Source organism: Ammodytes marinus (genome assembly GCF_949987685.1).
Source record: "Ammodytes marinus genome assembly, chromosome: 6".
Classification (NCBI taxonomy): domain Eukaryota; kingdom Metazoa; phylum Chordata; class Actinopteri; order Uranoscopiformes; family Ammodytidae; genus Ammodytes; species Ammodytes marinus.
The window spans coordinates 16,466,171-16,489,028 of NC_137235.1; the positions used below are offsets into that span (position 1 = coordinate 16,466,171).

Below are 22,858 nucleotides of genomic sequence, written 5' to 3' on the forward strand. Positions count from 1 at the left end.
AGATATCGTCAGCGACCGTGTCGTAATGACGTCTCGCCAGCCATGCCCGTTGTGTAGCCACTCCACCCAGCATGCTTTGCAAACCAAATGCTTTAATATTCAAGGTGCAATGGACAGCCCACATCAACAACGACGGCGGCATACACATCGACAGGAAGTGCCGTCAGAGGAGACGCCTGTGTGCGCGGCACCACTGCACCATGCTATAGTGAAGCCAGAGGGGTTAGAGTTCAACACATACAGCCACCCGGAAACCTCTGGGGCAGAAATGACCGGGAACAAAGTCATTCTCATAGTCGGACATGGAAGGGGAAACGGGGGAGAAAATGGTCACTGTATCTAAAAAAAAAAGAAAAGAAAAAAGGAGGAAGGGGGATGGGGGACAAGGGTGGTGAGCTACCTCGATTTTACGTCCTTCCACCAGCGTGCCGTGAAGCTTCTCTCTGCCTCTCTCTGCATCTGCACTCGTCTCAAACGTTACAAAACCGAAGCCCTGTGAAAAGGAGAGGAGAGGTTGGAAAAGGAGGGGGGAGAGTGACGGAAGCTGAAAATAGCTTTTAAGCTTTTGCTGAGCTCTTTTGTTCTTAACAAATTCAGAAAATGTTCCACAAGGCTTCCACCTTCCTACCTTGGATCCCCTCTCATTGAAAATGATCTCCACGTCGAGGATTTTGCCATATTGCTGAGAAGAAGAAAAAAATGGGGGGGGGAGGGGTGGATTAAAAGGCTGAACCAGCAGGAGAATGATGTGCTGCATCTTGCCACAGGGTGTCAGCACTGTTCAGCCAAGATGAGCTGGCACTAAGCCAGCTCCGTCTTTCCCTCCATATCTTCCTTGCCTCTGCTCTTTTCACTGCACCACATTTGAGAGACATTCCCTCTTTCAGAACAGCACATGGCCAGATTTGTATACCTGGCTTTAAATAACCTTTCTACAAGATGTCATTTCTAAGCAAAGGGTTTGATTTAAGTCAATTCGGACAAAAATGCAGTAGTTTCATCCGAAACCGATAACCTTTTTTTTCCATTTAAAATTCCACTTGGAGAAAGCGAGCAAAAAGCCATCTGAGGTCACAGTGCTGACGTGACTGGGTTTTTTCAACACTGCCCTGTTGAGTCTATTTATGCTTACGGCATGCTTTTTGTTACGTTATGAAGCAAAGTGAAAAGGGGGGGATATTCCGGTCTACATACCCCAAACATCTGACGTAGGTCGGGGTCTCTGAAGCGGAAAGGGATGTTGGAGACATGGAGGCGTTTGGGGGACCCCTTCTCTGAATCGTCCCCAATGGAGCCCCCACTTCCTCCGCCTGATCCCACCCCGGACTGATCAATCTGGGAGGACCCATCGGACTGCAGGGACAGACAGACAGACATGAGAGAAAGGAAGAGACACAGAGATGAGGAGAGGAATGCCAACACATTATGTCATGTGGGGTTGAACAAGGACACTAAAACACATTTGTTCTGTCCCTCTCCAAATCTGCTACATATGCTAAAGCCCCTCATAGGTAACGCTAAGATAGCAGGTGAAGGATATTCAAAGCACGTCATTTTGCATTCGAAACAAGTCTTGTGAATTTCTGATCCAGGCTGTGTAAGCTAAAATGTTTACACACTTTTTAAGAATGAATGTGCAGCTACAACTTTGGATAACTTACAAACACATTAGTAAAAAGATACAAATCATTGGTTTAACAATTTTTCAATTGGGAACAAATGAAAATTGCATGGTTTGTTGACTCTCTGGGTATCAGAAATGGTATTGTGAGAAGAAAGTCAGATTGGTGCATCCCAGGGACTTATTACTAAATCAACTTCACGGCAAAGATCTGATGTGGGCTGCAACACAGAGAAGTAGGCTGACAGTGCACTCACTTGAACACAGAGGCCGTTGGCGGCGTTGATGGCGCTGTTCACAACTCCGCCGGCTTCCACGGGACCCTGGATGGCCCCCGCTGCGTACAGGCTGCCCCCGTAATCCAGGGCCAGGCCGTTCTGGGGGGGTGGAGGTGGAGGTGGAGGGAACGCTGAGAAAGGTGGTGGTACCAGTCCCTCCTGACCGCCAGCACTATCCTGGGAGCCCTGTTGTAAGAGAGAGCAGGAGAACAATGAGGAGGGAGACAACGCTAGTAAAGTATTCTGCGTGCTGGTCAAATTCAACAGTATCTTTTACTGAGAGCATCACCCCGACCACATAGAGACCACTTTCCCAAGAGCTCCGGTCTAATGGTTGTACAGGCATGGATATTATATTCCCATTTCCGTGTGTGAGTGCGAGTGTGTGTGTGTGTGAGAAAGTAGTGCATGTATCTGCACCCCCCACCCATTAAATATTCACAGCAGCCACATCTATTATTGAGGGTCAGATGCCTCCATGCTCAGAGTGTTGTACAATGGTAAGTGTCTAACGCCTACACACACACACACACACACACACACACACACACACACACACACACACACACACACACACACACACACACACACACACACACACACACACACACACACACACACACACACGCCACCTCTGACACGCAAACACCCACACAACTAAACGCACGCAGGAAGACAAACTGTTAGTGATGAAGCCGGCCCGAGTATTTTTTATGCACCTTGTTACCCCCAGAAAATTAGCTCTATATTTGAGTGCGTAGGAGGATAACACAGGCACAGGCAACACACACAGTTAAACACAACACAGTCAAACACACATTCCTCGCTGTTGGCAGTGGGCATAGATACCCTAAATGGTAATAGAGAGAGGGAGAGAGTGGAGGGAGACAGCAGGGGAAGGAATAGAAAACAAGGGGATGGACGATAAAAGGTGATGACTGATAGAAGAGGTATGGCCGGCCTCTGATCCATAGCTGCCAAAAGATAAACCGTCACTGTCTTTCAGATCTTTTTATAGCTCAATAATAAGTGAGGCTGTTCTAAGGCTCAGTGGTCCTCTGTTAACATGCTCGCCGTCACAATGCCAACATGCAGGTATAGTGTTTACCAATTTAGTCAAGTGGCAAAATTCAAAGTACAGCTGCTGCTGATGGGAATGTATTCAGTTTTAGAGATCATTTGGCCATAAACCAAAGTATGGACACATTTAAATGTTGCCCTGCCGGTGGCATTATGTGGAAAGTGAAGGGGCCACCAAAACATGCGACAAATGCTATGGACAAATGTCATGACACGCCGCTAGCATGGCTAATGAAAATACCATGCATCAGACTGTAGTTCTGCACTTATTTTCATTGTTGTCCCTGGTGTTTACACACAGTCCCAATGACCTTTATCAAGACGGAGACAGCCAGTCACTGTCTGACTTTAAAATAAGGAGGAGAACGGTTTTAGAGCAAGTTTTAAATGCAAAGAGAGGTGGATTATTAAAAAAAATATTATTAACTACGATTAAGTAAAAGCTGCCGGGTCTCCAGTGTCCCTTAATCTCCTTGTTTTTATTAGTCTTCCTGGGCTCCCCCTGCTTGTTATCATATCATCATCATCATTGGCAGAATTAGCGATAATAGTAGCACCAAAAGCAGGCAGTAATGATCATAAATAATAATAATAATAAATAACTAGCAAATGCATGTTTCCCCCCCACCACCACTAATAAAGAGACTGTGATTACAAGACATCTGCTTGGCTACATGCACTTTTTGGCACATGTGTGTGTGTGTGTGTGAGTGACAGTCTGCAGCGTTGCCCATCTGAGTTTCACAATAGATCTCTGTCCCTTTGGGAGTGTTAAAAGTGTGTGGGAGGGTGTGCATGTACAAGTTTGTGTGTTAGTTTTTTTGTGTGTATGCACGCACATGCCATCTGTCTCCCAGCTTTTGACCTTTGTCAGCGTCACACCTGTGACACAGTAGCCTGGCCCCTTGTCTCTGTGACAAACCGAGGGATGCACGCGGTCGACACAGATCACATCGATATTGTGACACAGGAGCAGCTACTGCCGAGCTGCAGCCAGTAAACATCCAGACAGAAATTTGTATCGTAAATAAAGCAAGTGCATCCAAAACAACAGGACTGTCTGCATTGTTTTGAATAATTTGAAGATTCAAAACAACCTTCCATCGTTATTTACAACAATTCGCTTTTTGAAGGCAGTGCTCAGACATATTTTAACATTGAATATCGAACAAGTGTGGAATAAAAATCACATAAGGTGCATCTACTTATCCTGAACCTGAATATTATTTGACGATGACTAGCTTAAGGACCATTTTAATAATAAATAATGAAGTGTTGGAAAACAAAATAGTTTTCACAGTTGCTCAATTATTTTGTTATTAGATGTAAAATGGAAAATAAATGCCACCCTTTGAAGTCAAGAAACAACTTACCAAGGGGAACAACTAACTGTGTCCTGACCTGTGTATTGAATAATTTTTAAACTTACTTACTTTAAAACAAACTTAATTTATGCACCAATTTTAGCTTCCTCAATACCTTCATTAATCCATATGTACAAATGATGATTCCTCTTTCAGAGGCGAGTAATTATAAGGTAATATGTTATAAAAGTGTCACAAATAATTACAATTAATATGCATGTCAAGCCACCATGGAATTGATAACATACATAGGTAAGGGTTTGAAGATATTTTTATTATATAAAAGACACAACAGACAACTTTAAGCATCATTCTCAATTTCAGTACCAGTTGGCTATTGATCTTTTCCGTGCTCAGGTGAACGCAAAAGAAACGGACGCTTTAAAAGAATGACTTTGAACTCAACCTTTCCCGACTGCAGCAGCACTGCTCTGCCTGTTGTGATTTTAGCTGGATGATCACAGCAATCCTGTTATCTCACTTGCTCCTCTGGCGTGATAACATACAGTAAACACGCGTTCATCGTTAATCTCAACACTGTGAACCTGGTACCCAACTGTGCCACCGCCCTCCTCGCCCGCTCAAATCATTTTTTCATACCTAAATGAAATCCCAGACACTGCTCTCTTGCCAGGTGAAGAGACTCCACCTCTTCCAGAATAGGAATGACGTTCTCTATCTGAGCAACACACAGTCTACAGATTACCGACCGCATGTTTCAAGTTGAACATCATTCCCATTTTTTAATGGCAGCTTGTCCACAAGCATCAAAATCAAGATTGCGCTGAGCAATAACATCCCTCACATCCTTACCTTCCCGCCCTGCTTTACATTCATGCAGCCGCCTTATACCTTGGTTATCAGAAAATGCTTATTCATTTTTGGTACAGACTGTTCGTCAGTTTTCCCATGTGATGGTTTTGATGTAACAACATACAGCATAAGGAACTTTTATTCACTCAGTCAAAAATAGGACTGTATTGGATTTCAAGATGTTTCCATACATCACCCATCCTTTTAATGCGTTTTCTGTTAATAGCAGCTGTAATTTTATGCTCTAAATGATGAACAAAAGCTTCAAAATAGACCACAAAATTGTTGACATTTGAAGGATTTTTCTCTTTGTTGTAGAAACTGTTACATCACCGATGGTAATAATGTGAACATGAGCTGAAATCCTCTGATGAGACATCCGGAATTCATTTTATTCAGAGAAAGGCCGAAAAGGAGAGCAAAAACAAGGAAATTAGACAGTTAAGCTCAGGCTTTAAAATGCAATAGAGAAAACACATTAAATGCTTAATGATACAGTGAATGGCTTCGGCGTGCATCAACCCATCCTAGATTAATGGCATTCAAGAAGAAGGTAAAAAGGATGGTGGGGTGAGCAAGTCGTTATGGGTCACCAAGTAGGAACTAACCTGAATCGACAAACATAAATAGAGAAATGTGACACGCTCCTCTGTCTTGCCTTAAAGGGAAAGTTGATCACCGAGGTTGGGTCAGCTGATTAGTAAGTAAATGGGGAAAGTAGAAAGGGGACGACAATGAGGGAACATTTTCTGTAAACATGTAGGTTTAGTTTCATCCTATTATTATGGAAACATACACTTTGAGCCACTCTAGAAGTGGGTCTCCACCTCTTAAGTGTGGACTGTGGACTAATATACCTCATTACCCATTCGATACATTGTTGTAAAATCTGACACACTTCTTCATTACTCCATTAAGATGAATTGCTTGATTTTGATCCCTTTCATCTTTCAATGAACGTGTTGCGCAAAACCGGCTTCAGCTGTACTGTGTGTGTTTTGTGCTGATTAGCTATGTTAGCATGATGCTATACATTGGTAAACCATGATGGAATACCTGCGAAAAGTTTTACCTGCTAAACATCATCGTCAAGCATTGTTGTCAAAGCATGTTATCATGCTGACATTAGCATTTAGCTCCAAACACATCTAAGGGACGGATTATGCTCGGAAAGAAGCTGCTTGTAAAGGCCCGGACACACTGGCCCGATAATCGCCGTCGTAGAGTCCTGAGGGGGCGGGGACATGAATCCGTTTGGAGTGTGCCGTGAAATCGGTCGTCGTAGATGTCGTCGGGCTTCTTTTGGCGGCGGGCAGTCTTTCAGTTGGAGCAATTTGATTTGTGGAGGGCTAGCGAATCAGTGAAGCCCGGAAGTGAGGCGGGTAGCACAAACAGCTAACAACAGTTAGCCATTGTTTTAATGTGTTTGTTTGTTTCGTACAGCGAGTACTCACATGCATCAACCCTTGTTGACTGCTCGACACCATGCTCAACACTCTCTGCTAAAAATTGTGCTCTTTATGGTCCATAAATATAAATACTATACGTATTTCTATCTATGTTTATGGTCTAGAGAGCCGTCCCATCATTTCCGGCTTCCGTATTTTTTCGGGCCACAATACAGATTAGCGCCGCCTGCTGTTATGGAGACATTACGTCCCGCACAAGCGCAGAGCGTACTGAAAGTCAGCAGTCGGCTTGGTGTGTTCTTTGCACTTTTTTGGCCGCGACGGGAAGACTGGAGCTGCCTGAATCGGCAAACTCCATTTTCGGGTAGTCGGACTGGTGTGTCCTGGCCTTAAGAGGGGTTGTTTGTTTCTCATCCCTGGCCAAAGTATTTCTAGCTAAATTGAAAGGCCGTCGGCCGCACTCCATAACTGGGTGGCCAGCAACGAGTTATTGGTCAAAATATGAAGCTATTATGTGTATAATGTGTGCTACTTGCTGCAAAATTGGTTGCCTTCGATGGGACATTCAGTCTTGAGCTGGAAGAATAATCAAAAAAGGGAAGGACATTTGAGGACATCCTGGGAAACTTTAATCAGGGATTACCTTGCCCTAATAGTTGCTGTGGAGAATACTGTTGAAATCAAAAGAGAGGAAGGGTAACACCTTCTACCTTTGTCAAATGTGTTGGAAAAACCTCCTTCTCCGCATTTAAATGTTCAATATGGCTCTAGTGTTGTCGCACTCAAGTCCCAACACTGATGACTCATGACACAACTCACTCCACTACAGATGAGTCAGTCTTAGTCTTGGACTTGATAAGCTGTGATGCAACTCAGACAGAATGATAGTGACTTGGATTTTAATACGGCACGCTTAGGACCTGAGGAGTTGATATATTGTCTGCAAAGCTGTACGTTATTATCTCCACGTTATATCTCCATCAATCATAACATCCCACTCATTGTTGTTGCTTATGCACAGAAACAGACTACAGCCTAGCAGGAGAATGGACTACCCCGGCTGTTGCTGCTCCTTCTGCCAGACCAAAATAGAAGCAGCAATACGAGCCAAAAACAACCTTGTATTTGTGTTCGACGATAGGCCCTTTCACAAGAGATCCATTTAAGCCGCATTTCAACAGCTCCTCTCTACCTGAGTCCGGTATCTACAAAAATAGCTTATGCTTCCCCCGCCAAACCGTTAAGTTATGGGCCTTTTGCTGACTGTGAGTGGCCTTTGTGCTCCACATCAGGATAAAAGCATTCACTGAATAAATGCACATGGATAGCAGGATGAAAGGGGGAACACAGAGACAAGGAGCGAGGGCATTCCTGGTCAATTCAAAGAGAAGTGCTGCCCTGAAAACAGACAACCTGTGCGCTTAGCTTTTGTGCCAGCACTCAGGTCTGTGTACGTTTTGTTTGTGTACATGTTGTGTGCATGTCAGCGTGTGTGCGCTCGCGCATCCGCTCCCCGTGGCGTCAAGGCGTAAGGCATTAAGGGTTGTGTAAGTGTCTGCGTTGGCCAGGCAAAGCCAGTGACTCAGAGCGGTAGCTGTAGCTGGCTTACTTTCGGGTCAGTTAGCAGCAGCAAGTGTGTCTGAGGAAGCGTGTTATAAAATGTTCTCTTCTGCAGCAGTCGCGATTTGCTACAGGAAGAGGAAGAGGAGGAGGAGGAGGAGGAGGAGAGAAGAAGAGACATGGCTAAGAGCTAACTAGGGCAGCACTGGGTCATTTCACATGAATAATGACATTTCAGGATCTTACTTTCTTGGGCCTCCAGCCATGCATCTATAGCCTAATTCAACAAACTGACAATGGAAAATGTGATTCTGGTCACATTTGGGCATAATCATAGGGAACTAGGGGAGTTATGTTGAGCTCAGGCCTTGGCTTCTGACTCTGTGCTGGTGTTAAGCGAGCTACAAACAGCTGGAGAAACGTTTGCGACGTGTCTGTGGCATACCGATGAGACAGGAGACACCCTCTTGTTAAATTATTCCATCCCACATCAACCCCTCATCCCCCTCCCCCCCTTGCTCTTCTTCTGCACTCCTCTAGCTGCTGCTCGCCCTTTCCTCCCACTCTCTGCGTCGCTTCTTTACGCTTCATAAAATCCAGACGGGACCCTTGCATACGTCCCGCCCCCACGCATGTCAATCAAGCCTATTTGCTTCATAGCAACAGTACATAAGCTACGCCTGAGCTCCTCCTCCCACACCCATCTCCATCTCCTTATAGGGTAACATGTCTGCCTGTCAAACAAACCTCTCCTAAGACCCCCCCCCCCCCCATCCTTTCCCTTGTAGGGTTTCACGTATGTTCCCCTTCTCCACATGCCATTTCTGGAACAGTACCCCATCCAACACACATCCATGTGTGCACACACGATCGCTGACTTTCCCTGTCATCTCTACACTTGCCGTGTCAATGGTCCGTCCGGCTCCACTGCAGCATTTTTATGAAAGGTAAACAATCCAATACAAAAAAGACGATGACATTACTCGTCCAACTTATTCCCCAGACAAACATATGTGCAGGTGAACACACAAACTCTTAGACAAGACATGTGTTTACCCAACATGGAAACGCCTCTTCCAGTACATTAGACATGACCATGAAACGAGTTAGTCTTGTTTGGGGCTCAGGTAGGACTCTGTAATAATGCAAAGCTGCTCTGGTTGTTGCATGGTTTTAAAAAGGTACACAAGCCAGCCACACAACGTTGTTGTCACTGTCAACCACACCATCTAAAGAGCCAGCGAGGGCAACCCTTATCCATTTCAAAGGCAGGTTCTATCAGAAAGGCAGGCAGGTGCCTCAAAGACCCAGAGAGCTGCTACAGAGGCATAACCGTCACGGCAACCCTAAGTTGTGGCAATATCATAATCAACTTGTTCCTTTTTTTAAAAGCATAGTGCAAAAGGTGTTTACCTATGCAGCAGCCAACGTTTTGCTCGCGCCTCAAACCATCTAACAATCTGTACAAAATGAATGACTCATGCAAGTTGCCACGGCAACGCGGCTCATTGGGATCATTTAATGACCATCATTGTTAACCCAGCAAAGAATCAATAATAAGATTTGGAGAGGGTGGGAGGTGGAGGAGCTTATGTGTGTGTTGGGGAGGGTGGGAGGTGCAGGGTTCAACTTATGCAAGCGTGGCAGTGTGTATAGGGTTTTGCAGCAGGTAGGCGTCCTCTCCCTTGCCTCAGGCCACACTCTTAGGTGGGGCTTGAGAAAATATTTCAGTCTTTTGCACCCGATCTGCCGCTTCAATTCTCTCCTAAGCAAGCGCCCAAACTATTGGCGTACACTAGCGCTCTGAAAGAGCTAATGAATTACCCCCGTCATGAGGCAACTCCAAACAGTTACCCACATACACATGTAACTGCAAAGTCAGCTCTACAGTCTGAAATTGCGTCACTGAGCAAACTAGCCCTCTCCAGTTGACCTATGATATTGTCAAAACTGCGTGTGGCTGTCCACCTCTGAAGACTCCTCTCGTTATTCCAAGGCAGCATAATTTCAGCTTCCTCGTCCACGGACTTCCCTGGTAACTGCCAGAGGGTGTCCCGTCACCTAAAAAAACAATCAATTTTCTATCCTCCTGCTTCTCATTCTCTCCATTTCTCCCTTTTTCAACCCATCCCCCTCTTCCAGAGGCTCTTGGAGTAAAACATTGAGATAACAGCTGCCAGGGCCCCAGGGAGAGCAAGAGGAGGGAGAAAAGAGGTCAAACAGTAAAGAGAGCAGGAATCCAAGGTACAGCTGAAAGCAAGGCGCACACACACGCAAAGGCAGGAAGGGACACACACACATAGCCTGACTCAAACACTGCATGAAATGATATGAACGTGACACTTCATGCAACAACTTTGCAGCCCACTGTGTAGTTTAGCCTCGTGTGTTTGTGAAATGTGTGTGACACAGAAATTACAGTGAGGAGGTGTTGTTAGCTGAATAGAAAGAAATGCAGTAGGGAGGAAGAGAGAGAGAGAGAGAGAAAGTGTAAGGAAAAAAGAGGACAGAGACAACTGCTTTGGGGACACCTGTCCCTTTCGCTCACAGGCTTGAGCGATGTACAGAGACAGCTGCAGGGCCAATAAAGAAGAAAGACTTTTTACGTATCTCTCCTCCCCCCTATTCCTCTACCGTTTCCAATCTTTTGCCTCAGAAACGTCTATAAAATACTTTACCACAGAAAGGGCTATCAAAAGAAACTGCTACATCCAGCTGTACGGACTAACACGTTGTACTGTGCGCTCACATCAGAGTCTTCTGAGCATACATAATACATGGCAAGAGCACAGTTTCTGGCAGTGGCAGCGCTTGATGTTCAGATTGCGTGCGCTTCTAGCTCTGGGCAGGGGAACAGATGCCACAACAACGGCGTACAATAAAACATTTCACCATAGTGAATACTAATTACTACGCCTACTACTTCACTACTTCCAGTATTTATATCCCTCATATAGCAACTGATACACTGAGTCCTAACGAGAGTCTGAAATGCCCTGACTGGACCGCTCCAGCAAAGGGGTCAAGTAGAGTCCTCATCTGTTGGTGGTTAATTAACATTTAATGCTCATTGACAGTGCTGCCCGCTCTGATGCCGTTTCATGTACAGTGTAGCCCGAGCCTTGTTGAAAAGGATATACAGCGGATGCATCGCACTCTAACAAACATACACACACACACACACACATATACACGCAGGAGGAGGATATGAAAAAGGTAAGATAAACACTCACCGACAACACGGAAGGATAGTACAGTCCCATCATCGTATTCTGTGCAACAACTCCCAAACTGTCGTCGCTCCTTTCCTCTTCTCACGCTGCCTAGCTCTCTCTCTCTCCCTCTCTCCGATGCCTGTGTCACCTCACCAGCTCAGTCTCTCTTGTGTGTCTCACAGATTCAAAATCTCCCTCTCTCTACCCCCGCTCGCTCTGTCTGCCATGCCAATCCTCCTCCCCCCATCCCCACTTCCACATCCTTCTCCTCCTCCTCCTCCTCTGCTGGCCTCTGTCCCTGTCACTCTCCCTCGCTCGCTCGCTTACTAGCTTTCTTTTCCCCTCTTTCTCTATTCTCTCCCTCTCCCACTGGCTGCTTCCTCTCCCTCTACCCCAAGCCTTCTGTCTTGCTGCTGTGCCCGTGCGTGCTTATCTCTTCTCCAGTCCTCCTCTTCTCCTCCTCTCACCCAGAAAGCCTGACGCCTCCCCTCTCCTACTCCTCTGAATCTGTCACACCTGCAAACTTTCCCCTCCCCTCTCTCGTGTCGCAGTCCCTCCCCTCCTCTCTCTCTCTCTCTTTCTTCTGTTCTCTTTCTCCATATAGGTGAGTTAAAACTGGGGCTGCTGGCACCACAGGGAGATAAAGTGAAGACGTTCCTTCTCTTTCTCTGGCTCCTTTCCGACACGCACAGCGTTACATAAGCGCGCGGGCAATTTTTACGAGTTTGAATTCGAGCACTTTGATGTAAAAGTCACGACTGCACTTTCATAACACATCCAACGCATCTCCAGTCTGCATACTCCTCAACGCTGCACTAATTAGTGATTTCTATATTAACAATGGGTCAAATGAGTAAACGTAATGTGGAAGTGGTCGATCATAGTAACAAACCAAAAAATATAATTATCCTCCCACTCTACGATTCCCCATAGCGTTACGCAAGCTTTTAAGCATATTGCAGCTAATTATTTTAGCTTTACAACGAACCACTTGAATCATGTGAAAGATGTTTCCAGCCAAAAGCTATAAAAAATTCCACTGTTCACTACCGTTCCTGCACCAAACCACAGACGGACAAAGTCAGCAACTAGCTGGCAAATGTAGAGGAACATTTAGCAGCTAAAAAGAGAGATATTTAAAAAAAAAAACATTTAATAGACACGTGTGGCGACCACAGGGGACAAGAAAACATGCATAGATGCATGCATCGTTTCTTCTGAATCTTCTGCATGGGTGGCCCTTTTGAATCTTGCATAGGGAATGAGGCTCCACCAGTAATGATAAAAACTAGTGAAATGACTGTGCTACTACAGAGCCAATTACAGAATGTAAATTAAATATTACTTCTAAAATGCTGACGATGCTGCGGTTTAAATATGCACCGAGCCAGTAAATGCACATCTTATTCTGCCGTCTTAAATTTGTCACTCATTTATATCCTTTTATTCCTTTTTTATTAACGTTTAAGAGAGTCGTAGGTTGTTGAGGTGATTGTTTTCCTGTCAGATCAATCTTTAAAAGTCCCTAAGTGCCCCCGAGGCAAGGCAAAAGAGGAAAAAAGTACAGTCTCAAAACAGTCTCACTCTCCATAGACTTTCAATCATGTCAAATGCTTACAGTGCAAACAGCCAGACGCTTTACATAAAACATGTGTGCAAATAGGAGCTAGATGTTATTTTTTAGCTAGTGTATGTCTGATGCTGCTGGACATGAGAATATATGAGGCAGGCTTTTTTATATAAGGCCTTTATGAAAATTAAAACTAACTATATATATGAAGAAGTCTGTATGTGTGTGTGTGTCTGTCTTTCGAGTTTCTTGCCAAGCGCTCATTTGATCTACTTCACACTTGGCAAGTGTATTGCTGAGGGCCCTAGGGAGTGCAGTACATATTGTGAAGTTGTTTGGATCAGCGGTTCTGTAGAAAACTGCGGAGACCGGGTCCAGCCAGCCTCTACCATAACAAAACAAATACACACATAGCAAAATCCAAGCAGCAGCACGGACACTGCACCACTCGTCTTTTAACTGCAGGATTCAGTGGAAAAACATGTTTTCACATCCATCACTGATAGAAAAGTAAAGACAACAACCACATGACTTTAAACAGAGAGATAGAAGCAGTACAGTTTCATATCCCATGTCTGAAAAGTGCTTGTCTCTTTCTTCACACATGGAGTTGCTGCTGCTGCTCTCCAGGCTCTATTCCTTCCAGGAGCCTTTGATCACATCATTCTCACACTGTTGTTGACAGTTTAGCACCTCAGTGCTTTGGGAGCCTCCGTAGCCCAGCAATGTTTTCTTCCTTGCTGCCCTTTTTTCATTTTCATTTTTTGCTTTTTTTGTGGCGAGTTCACACTTCCCAGTCCCTCAAGTAAGTCCTTGACTGACTTCTTTGCATCCAAACAACAGATTGCTCTCACAAGGTAACACTTCAGTCCATTATGATAAAACACTGTCATAAGGAAGGAACGGTTCAAAGCTGTATTGTTTTACGCTGAAATTAAAAATGGCTAATTGGCTTCCGCAATACATCCGCTAAACAGTACGACAGACAACAAAAGAAAACTGAATTGTACTGACGCCATTAAGAGAATGCAAGTGAAGGTTTAAAGACTTAGATTAAGTGCAGATAAGCAGCCAGAGGTTGTGGGGCATCGCGGAGAGCGAGGGATGAGGGGATTATGAGCAGAGCATGAGAGGATGAGTGGATGAAGGGTGGATGATCTAAGGATTAACCACATAAACTGAACAGGCTAATAACACAACCATCAAGCTAATACAAACACGGAGTAAACAGATTGTAGCCTTCTACACACACACAGTCACACATGCACACACTGAAATACACAATATAGTCTGCTCCGTTTGTATGGGAGTTTATTAGTGTTTGTTTGTAAACCAATGCATGTTTAACAGAGGTAAATGAACAACGTAAAATAGATTTAAAAGCTCAAAGAAGATTGTGAACAGAAGGAAAAGCAGTGGGAGTGTACGGCTGAGGGAGTGAAGGGTGTGGAGGCATGACTTATTTTACACGACTCATAAACTATAATCTACAACCCCACCTTGTGGTTCACAGAGTGTCACTGAGCCTTGTTCATGCTATATGGAGACTGTAAAAGATATATTAGAAATACCAGAATCTAGGATGAATGTAGGAATATCATAAAATGTATGCATATTTGAGATGAAATTCCATCCTTACCTGACTATGAGATGGGTAGCCATGGTAACCAAGGGTCAAAGGGTCGTTATTCTGAAAGAGAAAGAGACAAGATATTTGGATGTGTGGTTAATAATTAGCGAAGCAAGACATGTGGACAAGTTGCTTGATGTCATTCTTTATTACTCATTCATTATTACTATTTTTGCACTCCGTCTTTACACTTTTGATCTCCCTCCGTTGCACTCTGCAGTTTGCCGGTGGTACCGACTCCTAATCAAATTAACTCCGGCGGTGACACACTCCCGCTATCTCCCCCTCCAAGAGCTTTCCACCCAGCGGATCTTTTGTCTGCTCGCAAAGACGTGATAACGGGGGCGGGTGAGATCATGCGAGTGGGAGATGAAAGACGGGTAGAAAGTGAGTGTCACCGCGGCTCTTAAATCATAAATAGGTCAGGAGTGTCAGCGAGCATGAAGCCCATTGGTGTGAAATGGCATCGAGAGCCCTGATGCAATCTCCAAACAGGTTCCTCTCAATGTTCTGGCTGAGTAAAGCAAAGGCCGCTTATATCAAAACATCTGGTGAGTAATTACAGTTAAACAAGAAGACAAATATTACAGGGAAAGCATGTCCCTTCTCCCTAATATAACTTTGTGATTTACTTAATCTGTACTCGTAGCTCTGTGTTCCAGCCTTTATGCTAATGTATTCCAATTAAAAAAGGGGCAAAATTTCACAGCAATTACATCACACTTTTGAAAGGGGGGTAAAGAGATTTGCTTCTCTGGCTTCAAATCACTAGATTAGAAAACAACTCAGCTCCTCCCTCCTCTCTCCCTTTCATCTGGAACCAATGGCCCTCATCTGCTTCGTCCCCAAGGGGGATACTCTGTTGGAGCGCTTCACAGCTCCAGTTTGCCTGATTAATACTGTAGCCCTCTAACTGTGGACCTCACGGGGCCATTCCACCAAAACCAGAGCACAACGTCTCCGATTGCAAGAGGCTTGGCTTGGACTGGAAGAGGAAGAAGAAGTGTCGTCGCAATCGAAAAGAATTTCAGTTTGCGCGAGTCTATCCCAGAGCCAAAAATGTACTTAGTGAACTAGCTTTGGGAGGTAGAAGCTCTAAATAATGAATCACCTCTTAGAGGCTTGAATAACATGAATAAAGCATAAACCTTATTTTGCAGCGGGGGGCAAACGCAAAACTAAATGCACTGAAGGTACGGCGTAGAATAGGATGAAAAAAAAGAAGGAAAAAAAGGGAGAGATTTATGTGGCTTATCGCTGTGTCAAAGTGAAGGGGGAGGTGTTGTTAAAAAACACACGCACATCTGGAATTGATATTGCGAGAAGCTGAGGGAGGAACCAGAGCTGGAAATGCAACGGGAAATGAACAGCAAAAAAAAAGGAAAAGAGATGGAGGGAGCAAAGACAATGACTCATACATGAGCGGAGTCATGTGCTTAATTTCCTTAAGGAACTGGAAGGAATGAGAGCGGGAGGGCTGCATGGAGGCAGAACAAGACGAGTGTGTATCAGCCTCACTTTCAACACCAGCGCTGCTCGCACAGCACATTATAAAAACGAAAAAAGACCTCTAAGCCTGTTTTTTTTTTTTCTTGTGTGCTGAAAAATGAAGCACAGCTGATTACTAGTTTGGGGGTGGTGATGGTCCAGAGTTTTGTGGGCGGGCTGGATAAAACAAGAGAAGACACGGCAGGGGAAGACTGGGCGAGAAATCAGGAGAAAGTCACAAAATGACTCAAAGTCAACAGATGGCGAGGAGGGGAGGAGGGGGTTGGAGAGACAAGCTCAAGAGGGAGGAGGGGATAGGGTACAGGACCATCCCTGTAATAAAAAAAATCCAAATCACAGGAATGGGATGAAGAGCTCAGCTCAGCAAGTTACTCCTTTACGCCATATTTACACACAGCAACAGTAATCCCTCTTTCTCATGAACCTTGCTACCCCTGTCCAAAAACTACAGGTGGTGGTTGGTGTGTGTGTGTGTGTCCATGTGTCCATGTGTGTGTGATTGTTTAGCGAGTGTGTGTGATGTCTAATCTGGTCACAAGACTCTTGTCTATTCCCATCGTGCCTTGGGACTGCAGCTCTTTTGAGGAGGAGGAGAGAACTACATTTCACTGCTTTGAGAGTCATCCTACCTTGCTGCAAAGCAGGGCACTCCACACACTCAGGAGGATGTGAATCCATTTCATCCACAAAGCACTTATGTGCTAAGCCTCCAAACAGGCGGCCAGATGATCTGAAGTTTATTTTCCCTCAAAGCACTTCACAAGGCGCCAACTTTCCACAGTAAACCTACACATGCTTTCTCAGGGACATGTAGGCTGCACTCAATCTGCTTCTACAGATCTAGCATAATAATAAACAACAACTATAATAATAATAATAATAATAATAATAATAATAATAATAATAATAAACATCACAAAGCAGTATCGTCAAGCAAATCACAGGCAACATAATCGAACTGACGTCCACTGCGATGTTCTGCATCTCAAGATAAGACTTTTAATTTTAATCCCCAATTTATTTTGCATCTGATTGGCGACGATTAGTATTCGCATGTAATTATTTACCGCATGACATGATTGCCCATCATCATGATTACTCGACATCATTATGTCATTGCAACACTGTTTCACTGAAACTCGAGCTGGATACTGGACTGGGGCCGATGTTGATGCCCATCTTTAGTATTCACACTCTGGCTGCTGTTTATTTTGGACATTTTAATTGGAATTCATTAAATGAGATTATGCAAGAATTGTTTATTAAAACGGAGGGAGTTATGCAAACTGGAAGCAATTAAAATAACCTTTTCAAAACATGTTGTGATGACCGTATTTCTACCGACCGTATCATCTCAGGCCATTTGTATGTGAAGTATGTCTACGGCTTGTACTGGATTAATCAATATGCAGAGTGCTTTCTTGATTAATTACCTCGTAGTATAGTCTAAGAAATGTCCCATCACAATTTCCCAGAGCCCGAAGTGAAGACTAATGAGCTGATCAACAGCCAAAACACAAATATGTCAAATTTACTTTTCACGGTTGTCAAATAAAATATCCAATCTTCAGTCATAACTGCTTGAGAAAAATCATTACCAACATAGAGGAAGATTGATTTTCTTGTTTTTCATCAATTCATCATTTAATTTATTTAACAGATGAGCCTGGACATGGCTCCAAACAGTATCAAAATTATCACCAGGAATACTTAAATACTGCAATTGAAAATTGAAAGTCGGGACAACTATACTTTGAGCACATTGCATCTGCCCCAGAGCATCAGGAAGACGCAGGCTTCAGTATGCTGGTCTCTCTGACTCAAACGTAATCCAGTCAACAGAACTCTGCCGGCAATTTATCATAGAAAAAAAATCAGGGGCCCAAAAAACGAAATAAATATTCTCAAGACGCAGTGGGAGTACATTATTCTCGCTGACGTTTCTCATTCTATTTCTGTGCCAGGGTTGAGATGAAAGTACAGAGGGGTGATCCACCAACATTAACGTCCGAGTCAAGTCATTTGTCCTCGGCGCTGTCACCCCAGGCAAGACCTTATTAGGTTAGAGAGAGTCCCGGTTCCTGTGCCGGGTGACAACAAAACACAGGCTGCTGGATGAATATTGGATCCGACAACCTCCTCTCAACATTTCCCCAAAATCTGGGCTGGAGATGCGGGTGTGTTTTTATGAATCCCATCATCCTGAAAAATCCCTGGACTTCCCCTGGGATGCAAAATACACTGAAAATGTGTTTTGTTTTTTTCCTCTGTAGTTGGTGGTCTGTTGAGCAACTTAATACTCATTTAAAATCCATACTATTGAATGAGCACGGTGTCAGCACCATGAAGTCAGCGGCTCATTTCTACGCGCAGCAGGGAACATTTGAACTCATCCTGCTGAAACGCACTCAGCCAGCCTTATTCGCCCCCGTTAACTGAGCACTCGGGTTATGAACTGCACGCTGCACTGATTTATACATGCCTTGCTGCTCAGCGAAAACTTTGCAGATTTGACCTGATAGAGCATTTCCACCCCCGCATTGTGATGACATCACCACGCCTTAATGAGAATGAGAGCCGTGACAGTGGCCAAATGGTGAAAAGATCCCATTATTGGGCTGCAGTGGTGAAAATGGATTGCCCTTTGCCACGACCACACCCCCGCTGAGCTGGCTTCACTTACAGGTCAGAGTTCAACTCCTGCCATGATGCTGGAAATAAATGTTTTTTTTTATTTTAAGATCAAGGCTGGGAAGAATGGAGGAAGGGAGACGGAGCGCTTTATCAGAGCCAGGATTCAGTTTGCTGTAATATTTTCCATGCCTTTTCCCTCCTCTGAAGATTAGCTTCACAGAAGTGCTTGTGTGCATTTTAATAGATGTTTCCTTGAAAGCCAAGAGCTCCGATTTTAAAGAGAAGGAAAATTAAATGCCACTCGACCCAATTTGCTCTGGGAATATTAATCTTGTCAGCGGTTGGGGAATAAAAATACGTCACAATGTTTCACACGCACGGGAATCGGAGAGAGTAATTGTTGTTGTGTGTGTGGGGCACAGACCACAGTGGAAACGTGTCTATAAAAAAGGGTTTCAACCCTCAAGGTTGACGTTACAAATGTAACTAACAAATGACTTAATTATTGATTAATTCACTGATTACTTTCTTGATTAATCATTAAGACTATACCCATCACAGATATCCACAAAAGGTGTCATAATTCTTTCTGACCAATCAATTCAATTCACAATGCTTCTAAACACAGATAAGAAGGGCATCTTTATGTCTGAGAGGCTGAAAACAGATATTCTATAGAGATTTTTGCTTCTTTTTTTTCACCCGAGCTCTTCACACATGAATGTTTGATGTATAAGGCTATACTATTAATCTGATCAAACCAGAGTATGTGGGCTTGTGCATGCGTGTTGCTATGCCTTAGATAAGGATCTTAGAATCAGTGTGGTTATAATGCCCCCTCCAGTATAAGATGTGATCCCATTAGCTGGAAACAAAGCCTCTTTGCTGTCAGTGATAGGGCAAATCGGCTCCTGCACCAACTGGGAGGGTGGGAGGGAGAGAGGGGAGGAGGAAGGGGGGCATCTCTCCCATTCTCATTTCCGGGCTGTAGACTCATGTTCAATACATTTTAAGGACTGAAGCTATTGATCCCCCCCCCCCCCCCACCCACACACACACACACACACAGACACACAAACAAACAAACAAACACACTCTCTTCCACTCACAACTGTTTTTAAGTGCATTATGTTCCTAAGGCTGTCTGTCAGCACTCGTGGACAGCATGACGATGTAAAGCAAGCCTTTTAGTTCTCCAAACAGCCCACTTCAGCTCCATTACTGTTGCTTTCAAAAAGGCAGAGAAATAGCATCCGGTCTCCCAATGGTGTACTTCACTTCACCCTACATAATGATGTCCAGAGCACCCTCCTGCCCCCATGTGAGGCTCTATTGAGAAATATTTGACCATTTTTGGGATCACAGTGAGAAGAAAAATGGGTTTGACTGCTACCAAAAGAAACATTGCCTCAGAGGGTTTATCACATCTGCTGATCCAAGCACGGAATGTAAGGCTGGACCCTGTAAAAATAATGTTGATAAAAGCATGGGGCAGGGGATCAAAGCAACAACATTGATGAAGTTTGGGCTGATAGTCCCACCAATAAAACTGGAGGCCCTTGTTTACATCAACTACCCCCCCCCCCCCCCCCCCTCCCCTCATACAAGCAAACACGGACATGAATTTACATTGGAAACCAAATGCTGTCCTCGCCATTGCCACATGGCATTGGGTTGTTTTTGCATATTAAAAAGGTCGACTTTGTTTACATTCCGCACCCTTTGCTGTGACTCTGGGCTGTAGGCTACAGATAAAGCCTAGAGAAGAGAAGATGCTCTTTGAGAGTTTTGAAGCAAGCAGCATTGTGACAAGAAGACTGTATATGGTGACAACCCATACATTTCCTAAATGTCTTAGCTGTAATGAATCAGTTTATTTAATATGGTTCTTTATAAATAATCCGCAGCAGCTACAGTGCTATAACTACAAACAGCCTAGTGAAAAGCGTGGATTAGGTGCTGCGATCCACTGTTAAAACTGAATTAACCGCATGTAGAGTCATTTACAGCTGTGAAATGTGGAGATATTTCCTGCAGTGCTGGTAATTGACTGGCTCTATGGAGGGCCCTTATGCTGCAGATTAACTGCAACTACTGTATATGCAATGAATTCGACGAGCAATAAAGCACATGAAAATACACAGTAACAAAAAAAGCATGACAAAGATAAATGCACTTAAACAATGTCAACGTGCACCAGAAAGACGGATAGGCCTATCCATGAAACACGCATGGTGATCAAACTCAAGAAGTCGTGCCTAGCTCCTTTTCTGTATTTGGACAAAACAGTCCCCCTTACCAACCCATTCACCCGACCCTCTCCTCACCTGGCCAACCTCGCCGATCCCCACTGAGCCGTCGATGCGGGGACGCTTGCACTCCGCCCCGGCCGAGTCCACCAGAGCCGCCGCTGTCTGTCCGTCGGGCTCCGGGTCTCCGCGCTTCATGCCCCGGACCACTGCGGGAGCGCCCACCCCAGCCATGGCGTCCAGCTCTCTATCCCGGTCCATGAGACCCCGGGACACAGGCAGCATGATGGATGCAACGTCGGTCGACATTAACATTTAAAAATCTTCTTTTGTCCCCTGCCTTGAGCTTAACTGGGGGGTGATAGTGGTGGAAGCAGACCTACCTACCTACTCGCGTGCACCTTTGTGCTCAAAGCCAGCCTGTGTGGACGCTGTTCTCTGCAGTTAAAAACAGTCTCTCAATGCTGCCAAATAGCTTTTTTTACTGGGCCCTTTGTATGAGCCCCAAATAGTTACTGTAGCTTATATGTGAATGTTTAATCTAAACACCGCCTTTGGATTAAAAAAATCAACAACCCATAGCTCATAAATGTTGCTTTTACCTTCACTACGAAACACAGCGGCTCTATTCCAAAAATGTCCCCTGACATAGGCTATTAGCAGGTTAATTCCCAGCTATGTAGCCCCCTGTTTGCTTACTGTGTAGCCTATTTACTGCGGAGCTTCCTAAAAGGCCTACGTTATTTCAGATCATAACAAACCAATTAAACAAACACCGATCAAAAACAATGGCTCCTGAACATAGCCTACCGCCCGACTTCCATTTGCCCTCGTTTTCCTTCGCCGTCTGTTTTTCTTTTCTTTCTTATTTTAACAGCACATCCTACCGTAACCTAAAGACGAAAAGCCCCTCAACATGTCTTCCCTGTCGCTTTTTCTCTCGCTCTCTCTCTCTCTCTCTTTCTCTCCCCCTTTGCCACTGACTTGCAACACAGAGCTTCAGAGGTTCACTGAAAGTCAATCCTCGTCAGGAGCTCTCTTTTCCCCCCATGTTAGTCCGCAAGTCTGCCTATGAAGAACATACGATTTATTGTTGCCCCACTCTTGGGAGAAAAAAAACAACGTAACGGACGCAGAGGCTGCGGTGTTTCCTTCTCTCTCTCTTTTGCCTGTTAATTTCATTCCTCTCCGTTTTTTCCCGGTGTGATCTTGTGGCGTGTGTGTTACAGAAAGGAAATCGTCCTCTCTCCCTCCTCCCACTCTCTTGGTGTAGTCATTCCCCTCCTCCTATCTTCCGCTCTCCGTTTGAACGCTGGGCCAGGCAGCCATGCAGCCTGTTAATGCATGCAGTGCCGCAGTGCTTCCATACATTTCACCGAGGGGAGGTGTGTGTGTGTGTAGGGGGAGGAGGGTCTTACAGCCCAGAGAGAATTCCCTGCTCCGACAGAATGCTACCCAAACCCATTTCCTCTGTGCATAATGTTTAAAACGTATGCTTTTAGTTGAACAGACCAGATTTCGTCTTTCGTTAAGTGGTTGTCACGTTAAACGTCAGACAATAGTACTATCAATGCCAGTGAGTCCAGCTAAAATGTAATTCCTAACCCATTACACAACCAACGCACAGGACAATGTCTACAAACACACACACACACACACACACACACACACACACGCAGCTGTGAGTCATGCAGCATGGAGTAGGCCTACCTTATGTTCCTCTTGGCATTTTTATTGCTTGGATGACACCCAGTGGTCAAAAGGCAACTGTGAGACAAATACTTCAGAGCCAATTTGCTGCAGCAAATTACAGCACAAGCAAATGCTGCGTTTAAAAATCATCCCCCTAATCTCATACAGTAGCCTACATGCCAGTGTCCCTGCAGTGCTGGTTTATTTCCTGTTCCTAGATTGCTATTACACATA

General features: G+C 44.5%; 1 protein-coding gene across 5 annotated transcripts in view; it reads right to left on the reverse strand.

The window, feature by feature from the left end:
• rbfox2 (RNA binding fox-1 homolog 2) overlaps positions 1 to 22,124 on the reverse strand; it is a 35,334-nt gene extending 13,210 nt beyond the window's left edge. For 4 of the 5 annotated variants that reach the window (XM_080029495.1, XM_080029494.1, XM_080029497.1 and 1 more), the window contains exons 1-6: positions 21,011 to 22,124; positions 14,550 to 14,600; positions 1,879 to 2,085; positions 1,195 to 1,353; positions 629 to 682; positions 401 to 493 (exon numbers count right to left, since the gene is read on the reverse strand). In XM_080029495.1, the coding sequence (XP_079885621.1) occupies positions 401 to 493; positions 629 to 682; positions 1,195 to 1,353; positions 1,879 to 2,085; positions 14,550 to 14,600; positions 21,011 to 21,247 (801 nt within the window). In that variant the 5' untranslated portion in view covers positions 21,248 to 22,124. Of the gene's footprint in view, positions 1 to 400; positions 494 to 628; positions 683 to 1,194; positions 1,354 to 1,878; positions 2,086 to 11,358; positions 11,580 to 14,549; positions 14,601 to 21,010 lie in introns of those variants that run through there. The other variant, XM_080029498.1, reaches the window with a different exon arrangement.
• Between the last annotated feature and the right edge of the window lie 734 nt (positions 22,125 to 22,858).